The sequence below is a fragment of the Arachis ipaensis genome, chromosome B08 (assembly GCF_000816755.2).
Source record: "Arachis ipaensis cultivar K30076 chromosome B08, Araip1.1, whole genome shotgun sequence".
Lineage (NCBI taxonomy): Eukaryota > Viridiplantae > Streptophyta > Magnoliopsida > Fabales > Fabaceae > Arachis > Arachis ipaensis.
The window spans coordinates 44,603,216-44,615,290 of NC_029792.2; the positions used below are offsets into that span (position 1 = coordinate 44,603,216).

Sequence of the window (12,075 nt, forward strand, 5' to 3'; positions counted from 1 at the left end):
GCACACACCAAGTGGGCCCCAGAAGTGGATCTCTGCATCATCCATCATAGTTTACTCATATTTTGTAACCCTAGGCTACTAATTTAGTATTTAAACAACTTTTAGAGACTTATTTTGTAGGACATGACATTTCAGATCTAAACTTTGTATTCTCTGACGGCATGAGTCTCTAAACCCCATTGTTGGGGGTGAGGAGCTCTGCTGTGTCTCGATGAATTAATGCAAGTATTTCTGTTTTCCATTCATTCAAACCAACAATCTCCGTGGGATTCGACCCTTACTCACGTGAGGTATTACTTGGACGACCCAGTGCACTTGCTGGTTAGTGGTACGCGTTGTGATTCACAATTCGTGCACCAAGTTTTTGGCGCTGTTGCCGGGGATTGTTCGTGTTTGGACAACTAACGGTTTATTTTGTTGCTTAGATTAGGAAAAATCTTTCTTTTTTGGTTTAGAGTCTTTTATTATTTATCCATTGTTAAAACACTTTAAATTTATAGCTCAGTTAGTTAGAACGTGGTGCTCATGTTCATGGTAATTGGCTATCATATTTTTTAAAACCTTTTTCAAAAATAATTTTTCTATTAAATCCTGTGCCAAACTTTAAGTTTGGTGTTTTCTTGTTGATTTCCCTTTGGTTTTCGAAAATTTTGGTGGTTTTCTAAAAATTTTAAGTTTGGTGTTCCTTGGTGTTTTCCCTCCAAAACTTTCAAAAACAAGGAGCATTAGATCTAAAAAATTTTAAATCTTGTGCTATCTTATTGTTTTTCTCTATCCTCACTAAATTCAAAATTATCTTTTCTCTCCATTTTTAAAACAAATTTTCGAAAATTATAAAAAAAAATTTTAAAATCTTTTCCAAATCATATCTTTTTCAAAACCTTCTAACCACTTTTTCTCTCCTCACTTTTTCGAAAATCATAATTTTTGTTATTTTTATTTTTTGGTTGAGTTGTCCTCTTTCCATAAAATAAAATAATTAAAAAAGGTAAATCAATCCAAGTTATATCCCTTTGTCCATCATGGACATAAGTGGAAATGAACAGTCCAGGAGGACTTTGGGGTCATATTCTAACCCCTCTACTGCTTCATATGGGAGGTCCTGTTGTTTAACTCTAGACTCAGGCTATTCCCTGGGAAACTGAAATCCCGGTGGAGGGGACCATACGTGATTACAAGTGTGTCACCATATGGTTATGTGGAGCTCCAAGATATTGATTCTGATAAGAAGTTCATTGTTAATGGACAGAGAATCAAGCATTATCTTGAAGGCAACATCGAGCAAGAATGCTCAAGGCTGAAGCTAGATTAAAAGCTCAGCAAGGTCCAGCTAAAGACAATAAAGAAGCGCTTGCTGGGAGGCAACCCAGCCATGGGGCAACAATCCTCTAAGCATTTTGCCCTATTTCTATTTTTATTTTTATTTGTTTATATAGAGTTCATTGACAACAAGGTAAATAATCATTTACAGAAGACCTCGGCACACAAAACAAAGTAAAAGAGCTCAATGGCAAGAAAACGCCAGTAAAGGGACATTTTGGGCGTTTAGCGCCCAAAATGGGCATCCACTGGGCGCTGAACGCCAGTAATGGTAGCAATCTGGGCGTTCAACGCCAGAAATGGCCACCCACTGGGCGTTGAACGCCAGTAATGGCAGCAACTGGGCGCTGAACGCCCAGGAGATCAGCATTTGGGCGCTGAACGCCCAAAACAAGCAGTGTTTGGGCGTTCAAACGCCAGGAAGACAGGGAGGAGCCAAATCCATTTGTCCCACACGTATTTCCATTTTAATTTCAATTTTTATGCTTCAATGCATGATTTTTACATGAACATGTCAAGAACCCTGATTTCTAAAATCCTTAATTTCTAAAAATCCATCTTTCCAAATTCAATCCAACCCTGTTCAAAATCTTTTCTGAAAACAAATCTATCTTTTTTTACTCAAAAATCTTTTCAACTAATCTATATCTTTTTCAAATATCCATATTATCTTTTTCAAAATTCAGAGTTATCTTTTTCAAAAATCTATCATATCTTTTCAAAATTAAACTCTATCTTCTATCTTATCTTTTTCAACTCAATCTTTTTATCTTATCTCTTCCAATTTTTCGAAAATCCACCCTCCCACCCCTTTAAAATTGGGTTCGGCCTCCCCCCTCCTCCATCAACAAGTGCACCTCAATCTCCTTCTATCTCTTGAGACGTCTGTCACCAAGATACAGGAAGCTATGGAGCAAATAATAAAACAACAGAAGGAACACAGTCAAATGTTGACCTATATGTTTAAAGAACAAGAGGAGCAGGGGCGTGACTTAAGGGAACTGAAGCGCCAAAAGTCTTCTCTTGTAGTACCAAGCATCCCAAGGATCAGAGGAACCCCCGTGCCCCCAGAATAAAGGTTGTTAATTTCTAATTTCTGCCTTAACTCTGTGACAGTGTCCTTATAAAAGTTTACCTTAGAAGTCATATAATAGTAATTAGTATCTATTTGATTTTATCTCCAATTAAGCTATAGTTTATTTTTCTCATCATCATTAAACATGAATAAAATAGTAAATCTTTTGAATAAGAAGCAATAAAATTTTGAGTTCAATAAAAGAAATTCTAATTGGTTAAATGTGGTGGCAATGCTTTCTGTCTTCTGAATGAATGCTTGAACAGTGCATATGTCTTTTGAATTTGTTGTTTAAGACTGTTAAATATGTTGGCTCTTGAAAGAATGATGAACATGAGACATGTTATTGACAATCTGAAAAATCATAAAAATGATTCTTGAAGCAAGAAAAAGCAGCAAAAAAAAAAAAAGAGAGAGAAGAGAGAAAAAGCAAGCAGAAAAAGCCAATGACCCTTAAAACCAAAAGGCAAGGGTAAATGAAAAGGATCCATAATTGACTTCCTGACTAAGATTTACAAGATAACCATAGATTGCTTCAAACCAACAATCTCCGTAGGATTCGACCCTTACTCACGTGAGGTATTACTTGGACGACCCAGTGCACTTGCTGGTTAGTGGTACGCGTTGTGATTCACAATTCGTGCACCAGTCAACTTAGAGCTCTTTGTGGCATTAAGAGTAAGAGGAAGATGGCCAGTGGTAAGAATTGTCCTGCAAGGTTCATTATGGTTGGAAGCTTTAAGTTTAAATGCAAAGGTTGGTATAAAGCTCAACTGAATAGGTCTAGGAAGTTGTTTGGTCGCTGCAGTGAGAATACAGATCACCTTTCACCCGGCTGGAAAAATGCAGATCGAGACAAAAACGGGTGTAAAAGTAAAGTTTGGGATCCTGGAATCTGTTTTGACATCCAACACCCCGGGAGCCTAAGAATCTTTTTGAAGCTGCTCAAGGGTTTTACATGCCTAGTTTGGGACCCCGGAGGTTACTGGAATCACAAACACTGGTGGAGATTCCTGGATGAGTTCAAGCATAAGCCACCATAACAGGAAGCTCATCAAATGTCCAACTTAAGGACTTTAACTAAAAGTGCTAGGTGGGAGACAACCCACCATGCTATGATCGTCCTTTTTCATTTTTATTTAGTTTTATTTGTTTTTGAATTTTATTTTATTTTGTTATATTGAACCTGGAGTTTTGCATCACATTCATATTAACATTGCATTCTGTATTTTTCAGATTAAAAAAAAAATTTTGCTACGCGACGCAATTGCATCAGCGACGCGTCCACGTCGCAAGGGGAGTGAAGAAAAAAATAAATGAACAGAGAGTCACGCTGGAGCGTGGCTGGAGGCGTGCCAATGGCACAATTCGACCCACGCGACCGCGTCGCCGACGCGTTCGCGTCGCATGGGAATCATGGCCTCCCACGCGACCGCGTGCCCCACGCGGCCGCGTGCCCTGAGTTTTCGACGTAAAAGGGTGCACAATGAAATATTGTGCGAGAGTGGTGCGAGAGTGGTGCTGGAAGCACAATCCTCATCACGCGACCGCGTCACCCACGCGGCCGCGTCATCCATATTCTGACGCCCACTCACGCGATGCGTGACCCACGCGATCGCGTCACCCCAATTTTGGCAATTAAATTATTCTGAACAGAGAGTTGTGCTGGCGTGAGGCTTCACTCGCGCCAGAAGCATAACATGGGTCACGCGACCGCGTCACCTTACTTGAAGCGCATTCACGCGAACGCGTGTCCCACGCGGCCGCGTCGCATGCGCCGCACAGCTCAACCAAAAATTGCCACATATCTTATCTTTCTCTCCTCCAAATCCTAATTTTTTTTCTTCTCTCTCCTTTCTCACTTTCTTTTTCTTCTTCTCATCCTTTTTCACTCTCATTCTATTTTATTTAATTTATTTGCATACTTTCATTCATTGCATTATTTTCATTGGTGTTAGAAATCTATTTGGGTCATTATTTTTATATATATTTTTGTGGATTATTAAAATAGTTTGACAATTATATACTACTTTTTAAAGGGTTTCTTGCATGTTCACTTTAATACTTTCTATACTTTATTTACCTTGCATGCTATGTGTTTGTGAAAAAGCCCATACGGCATTATGCACTTCTCTATGTTATTCTAATATTCAATGCTTGCTTTTCACAAATTCCCTTCACTATTATATTATTTGGATTTAATTGTCAATACAAACGTGATGGTTTGTTACAAAGTAATGCTTGGTCTATGCTACTCATGCCCTTTTTCGGCATGCCAATAAACACCTTGCATTCACTTGTCCTTATATGCACTAGCTATTTTCAATTGATGGCTTTTCACATGTACTCGCGAGCATGTGTTACTGTCAGATATATCTTAATGTGCATCCATCACCACCTTTTCCGTTCTCTTCCTTGCTATATATATCTCTTTGAATTTAATTTACTTTCTCTTTCCTTTTTCAGGATGGCCACCAAAAAAAAAAGGGAAAGGAGAAAGCTACTCCCAAATCAACAGCAAGGAAAGGAACAAAAAGAGCCCCAACTGAGGAAGAACAACCCGTCCACTCGCACATCTTAGCATGCACCGAGGACGGTGCAATCTTTAAGTGTGGGGAGGTCGATACCGATCTCCGTGGGTTAGTACCTTCCTATCTCAACACCATTGTTTTATTTTCTTTGTTTGTTCATTGTTGCATTTGCATAATTGATTGCATATTTGTTTGATTGTTGCATATTTTACCACTTGGTTAAAGTAATATTTTCTTTTTCAAGAAGCTTTTTATATCATTTCACTAATTTGAATAAAATTTTTTGTTACACTTGTTTGAAGAAATATTATACTGGAACATGGGTTTAGAGCTCGAACACACAAAACCTGTGAGATCTTTGAGCCTATTTGAATTGGTTTCATTTTATCAACCAATATTTTATTTTTGGTGTGTGTTTTTCTCTCTAAAATTGTGATCTTTGTCTTGCTTAGTTCTATATTTCCATGGTTTGATGTATGTATGCACTTATATGATTAAGGCATTTGTTTCACTGAGCTTACATACCCATATGGCCTAACCTTTCATTATCCTTTGCAAACCAATTTGAGCCTATTTTACCCCTTTTATTCTTTATTTTAGCACATCATTAACTCTAAGCGGAAAACAATAATGTCCTTAATTTGAATCCTTGGTTAGCTTAGACTAGTGAGAGTGCTCATGAATTAAGTGTGGGAAAAAGTGGGTTTGGAAACATTTGGTTTGAGAATTGAGTATGTTAGAATTTTCTGAAAATGTGAAAGAATCTTGAGAATATGTTCATGCATTCAATACTTTAATCATATGCATTGAGAAAAATAAAAGAAAAAAAAGAAAAAAAAAATAATAATATAGAAAAAAAAAAGAGAAAAATAAAGGAGAAAAAGAAAAGAAAAAGAGCAAATAATAAAAGGGGACAAAATGCCCCAAAGTAAGTGGTGAAAGCAATGCATATGAGTTGTACTTGAAATTAGAATGCATGAATATGTGGAAAACATGGTTAATGGATAGTTAGATGTGGTATTATGATTACATGGATTGTCTAAAGTTAGGTGGAAAGTTTAAGTTAATTAAGGATTCAGATTTTAGTCCACTTGGCCAAATACAATCCTACCTTGACCCTAACCCCATTACAACCCTTAAAAGACCTCTTGATATGTGTATCTGTGCATTAAATTTATGTTGATTGTTAGATGAAGAGCAAGCCTTAGAAAGCAAGGATAGTAGAGAATTGAGACAATCGAACCATAAACACATGAGTGATTAGAGTGTATACACTTCCAGTGAGGGTTCGATGCTCAATTCCTTGTTCCCTGCTTTCATAAGCTATTTTCTTCTTGCAAGTCTATTTGTACTTCATTTTTATGATTTGAATTAGTGAAATCCAGTTCATATTTATTCTTGGAGAATTTATTTACTTTTAAACTAAGTAGGTAGAAGCATTTCACATTTAGTTGCATTCATATAGATAGGATTGCATTTCATACTTTCTACCATTCCTCTTCACCTTTATAGCTTCTCTTGAGCTTAGCATGAGGACATGCTAATGTTTAAGTGTGGGGAGGTTGATAAACCACTATTTCATGGTTTATCTTGTGCTCAATTGAGTGATTTTTATCAACTCTTTACCCACTTATTCATACTATTTGCATGGTTTTACATTTGCCTTCCTAATTATGTGCTTTGATTGAAAACATGCTTCTTTGAGCTTTAAATTGATAATTATTAATCCTCTCTTATTACCATTAGATGCCTTGATATGTGTGTTAAGTGATTTCAGATATTATAGGGAAGGAAAGGTTCATAGGATGGAAAGGAAGCATGCAAAAGTGGAAGGAATACAAGAAGTTGGAGAAATGGCTAAGTTGTCCAACCTGACCTCTTCGCACTCAAACGGCTATAACTTTAGCTACAGAGGTCCAAATGACGCGGTTTCAGTTGCGTTGAAAAGCTAACGTCCAGGGCTTCGATTTGATATATAATATGCTATGGTTCCCCTGACGCTAGGCTACGCGACCGCGTGATCCATGCGGCCGCGTCGCAGTGACGGAAATCCAGCGTGGCAAAATTCGAAACCAGCGAATTCTGGACTGTTTTTGACCCAGTTTGCGGCCCAGAAAACACAGATTAGAGGCTATAAAGTGGGGGAATACATCCATTCATAATAAAGCTTTCATATTCACAATTTTAGGAGTAGATGTAGTTTTTAGAGAGAGAGGTTCTCTCCTCTCTCTTAGGATTTAGAATTAGGATTCTTTTCACTTCATGATTATTTCATCTTTTGCGATCACAGGTTCAATGTTCCTTTTATTTATTTTTCTAATTTAATTTATGAACTCTTCCATGTTACATTTGATGTCTTCATTAGTGCTAATTTGAGGTATTTTAAGATCTATGATTGCTTTCCTTTATTTAAATAATTTAGATTTTTCCCTTTTGGCTTTGGTTGATTTATTAGTAACGCTTGAGCGCTTGAGCTGTCAAATAAAGCAGTGGTTGAAATTGGGAGTTGCTCCAATAACTCTAGTCTTTCCATAGGAATTGACTAGGACCTGAGGATTAAGCTAATTAATCCACTTGATTTACCTTCATAGTTAGAGGTTAACAAAGTGGGATTAAAACCTAATTCTCATCGCAATTGATAAGGATTGGACTTCCGGTTCTCATACATTGCCAAGAGATTTTATTTTTATTATTATTATTTTATTTTACTTGTCATATAACATATTCCCACCTTACTTCCTAAACCCCAATTTACAAACTCATAACCAATAATAAGAACATACTTCCCTGCAATTCCTTGAGAAGACGACCCGAGGTTTAATACTCGGTTATCAATTTAAAAAGGGGTTTGTTACTTGTGACAACCACAACTTTTGTAAGAAAGGTTGATTGCTTGGTTTAGTAACTATACTTACAACGAGAGTTTCAATAACCTCTAAACCATCAATCTTCAATTCTTCAACGCTACAATGGAAATGGAAATGGAAATAAAAATGAAACCCTAAGAGAGCAAAGCTACACTACTCCTACTTCTACTCCTAATTACTCTCTAAAATTCTCTAAGTGAGCTCTCCAATCTCTCCCCTTCATAAGTGTTGAATTATACTTCATATAGCACTCCAAAACAGCATTCCAACCTTTCAAAATGGGCCAAGAGGCCTCCAAATTCGCGCAGCACATATTTCATTAATGCAATCACGTGCAGGGACCTGTGCAGACGCACAGACGTGTGCGTCCGCACATTCGACTGAAAGTTGACCCGTGCGTACGCACAGGTGCTCGTGCGCACGCACACTTCGCTGTGTGTGCTTTTTCTTGTTTTCTTCATGTTTTCTCCCTTGTACGTGCTTTCTTCTACTTTTAGCCATCCATTCTTGCCTCTAAGGCCTGAAATCACTCACAAACCATATCACGGAATCGAATGACATAAAAGTGGGATTAAAAATCACTAATCTAAGCATTAAAATGCATGTTTTTACATTTAGAATCAAATTAGGGATCAAACACAAAAGTATGCTATTTTGGTGCTTAAGTGTGAGTTCATATGCTACAATCCATCCCAATCAAGCCAAAATACATCGAAAAATATGGACTCATCAATATGACCACCGATGTATTTGTCTAAATGGCCATGCCAAGCTAATCGCTCAAGTAGGTCTTTGGCGATGACACATTTATCGGTGGTTTGCCCGTATTTCTGGTGGAAGGCACAGTATTTTAATTTATCAACATTCTTTATATCCTGATAAGAGCCCGCTTTCCAAGGAGGTTTAATTAACTTTGAGTTCAGTATTTCCTTGATGATGTCTTCTCGTTTGGCATTGAATTGTGTATAGGATTTATAACGTGATACTAATCGGGAAGTCTTCTTGCTATCCCGGCCTTTGTCCTCCTCTTTACCGTACGATGTTCTCTCCAATTTCTGTGCTTGCCTTAATTCCTCAATTTCCATTTGGCCCTTGGCCTTCTCGCAAAATTCATCTAGGGTTTTCGGCTTCGCTATTGTGATGGTTTTCTGAAACTTTTTAGGACGGAGGCTGCTTTTTATGGCGTGTAGGTGTACTTCTGGGTGGAGATCTGGAATGCTCATCACGACCTTGTTGAAACGAGTGATGTAATCTTTCAAGCTTTCGTGTTGTCCTTGCTTTATAGTGTTTAGATATTCGGAATCGTGGAGGTAGATTAAGAAAGTAGCAAACTGATCTTCAAACTGCTTGGCGAGTTCTTGAAAGCGAGAGATGGAATCTGCAGACAAAGAAGAAAATCAGTCAAGTGCTGGACCATCTAAAAAAGCAAAAAAACATCGGCATAAAATAGAATCAGAAGCACCGTTAACGATCATCATATATCAAAATTTCTTGATGTGTTTTTTCGAATCTCCCATGCCATCATCGGGGGTCAGTGTGAGTGGTAGAGTAAAATTTTTGGGTAACTTGAAGTTCATAACATCAGACGTAAAAGGTCTCACAATGTTGTCCAATTTATCTTCGTCATTATTTTGTTGGTCCTCTTCCAGCCTTTTAGTCTCAGAAAAAATGAGTTGGGTTAGAATTGCCCTCCTCATCTCCTATTCTCTTTGTTGTCTGCTGTTACTGTGGTTATTTTCGATCCGAGCGTTGGTTAGCATGGCTATTTGGTTTGCCATGATCTTAGAAGAATAATATCGGGGCCTACAAAAAGAAGGGTTTTATCTTCGGGATTTCACGGTGGGTGCCAATTGTTCTTGCGGAATTTTACTGAAGTATAGCTCGTCCGATGATGTACACTCGCGAACTCTGGATGAGGTATACATCGGTAGTAAAAGAAACAGGAGTAGGTACCTGCAAAGGCACTCCGACGCTCAAGTAAAAAGTAAGTGAATAGTAAAAAGTAAGTGAATATGTAAGGGATTACTGAAGAGAATGTCATACCTTCAATGTTTTCCTTGTCGTTCTTTTATACTCGATTGATGAAGTTAACGGTTGTTTCTTCGAGCAGTGATGCTCCGACTGAGGAGGAATTGTATATCTGGCGTTATGATATTTTGGTCGAATATTAGTTATGATCGGATGTCGGTTACGATTGGCCGATCTTTATGGTCTTTATGCGAGTTATAGCTGGTAACCGACGTGTACTAGGCATATCAGTCCTAAATGGAAGATGGAGGTGACAAAGCTTATTGATAGGTTCAAAGAGGGAGTATTTATCAACGCAGAAGACATGAATTGAGCACGCAAAATGATGAATTTTACACTTGCAGGGAGAAGATGGAAGGACATAGAACAACGAACACACTCTGTTCGTAGTTAGTCTTCCAGGAAACATCAACAGGAAAACTTTATTTAGCTATTTGGTGGGCAGGGGACGTGGTTGATGTATATGTCTCAAGAAAGAAACGAAATAATAGCAAATAGACCTTTTGCCTTTGTCAATTTCGACAACAACAAGGAGGCGCGAAGAGAGCAATCAGAGATATGAATGGAACAGTGATGAATGGTAGGAGGGTGATGGTCACAGTAGCGAAGTTCAGGAGAGACATTTCCCATATTCAAGACGATCATAATAGGAATCAGAGGGAGTGGAGGCAAAAGGAAATTCAGAAGCAAGTTCAGATTGATAACGAGGTGAAAGAGCCGCTTGTATGGGATCCCGTGGCAGATGAATTAATGTCAAAAGAATGGGGAGGAGTGAAGTATGATTTTGACTATAGTGCATGGGGCGAATACACTTAATTTTTCCGAGAATGATCGAGTGAAAATATTATTTAATAGAACTTATAGCGTGGAGGACGTTAATCATGGGAAAGATTTGAACTTGGAGTGGATAATGATTAGAGACATTGGGTCTGGGATTCATTTGGCCGAACAAGAATTTATGGGGGGAAGGAGGAAGTTTACGGATAGAATGGGCTTGAGGAAAGATGCTTTTGTTTGTTAGTTGTCAAGTGGGTCGACTAATTCTTGCTCCTATCCACTTAGGTTTGGGCCATGTACATGATAAAATCATGTACACAACTTGGGAGATGAGAAAAATAAGAAAGCAAGGATTGAAGAATATGAAACTGATAACACGTAGAAAGTGAGAGTCTTTTGAATACACAACAACAGAGGTTGAGTGGATGACATTTGGTTGTGGAGTAGCAGCGTACACTGATCCTGCGAGTGCAGAAGCGGAGAAGTTTGACGCATCTTTTGTTGCCAGGGTCGTCGGAAAGGCGGATTTAGACGCGGAGATAGTTTCGGAGACTGCCGAGAATTGCGATTATGTAGATCCGGTGACTGGAAGGCTGGTGGCAGGGAGTGGGAGTCACGAGTGCAGGGAGACGGAACTGGGGACGTTGAGGGGTTAGGTAATGACGCTGCAAATGACAGGGATCAGGTCAGGGAGCTTGTGGAGGAAGGGAATGATACCATTGAGTTTTTATGATATAAGGAAAAGGAGACAGCTGAAAATAGAGTACTTTGGGATCTTGCTGTTGAGTGTGGGGCCGCGGCTTATGATGATGAGGAAGATATTATGTCAATTTTACAAGAGCAGAATGAGGCTCAAGCATTGAGAAGAAGACAAGCGAAACAAAAGAAGAAGGCGCTAGGAACAGATCGAAAGGAACATGACAGAGATACAATAAGGTGGGGTAATGATTCTTGACATGGAATGTAAGGAGGTTGAGGGGAGTGGGAAGAAAAGCATGATAAAGAGCTTAAAGTTAATAATAAAGTTGAAATATTGGGCGTAGAAGGAAACGATCACGAAGTTTGATGTGGTGAGGTTATAGGAAAATGGTAGTGTTGGTTGGGCTTTTTGTAGGATCAGCACTTGGATTATTGATTGGTTAGCTCAAGTTTGTGTGCTGGATAGGACACACAATGAACATGTATTGTGTGATACACCGTGAATTCATGTTTCAACTTTTATTCTGTTTTTTGTTGTGTTTTGTTTGTGATTGTTTCTTGCAACACACTCCACGTATTGTGTTAATCTCTCGCTTTGAAAAAAAATTTTCATATCTCAAAAATAGTAATACCCTTTACCTCATTGAACTTGCCTTTGAGGTTAAATTAGACCCTCAATCTTAATTCTACACGATGAAAAAAAGACTCATTGGGTGAAATTGCAGCTAAAATTTTAACAAAGCATATTCCATTAATGATTTTAATATATTACGTTAGA

At 38.2% G+C, this 12,075-nt stretch overlaps 1 protein-coding gene across 1 annotated transcript; it reads right to left on the reverse strand.

The window, feature by feature from the left end:
* On the reverse strand, positions 8,474-9,834 carry LOC107611005. Its single transcript, XM_016312973.1, has 2 exons — positions 9,747-9,834; positions 8,474-9,171 (listed from the first exon to the last, which is right to left on the reverse strand). Exons 1-2 carry the CDS (start codon positions 9,832-9,834, stop codon positions 8,474-8,476), a joined length of 786 nt encoding a protein of 261 aa, XP_016168459.1.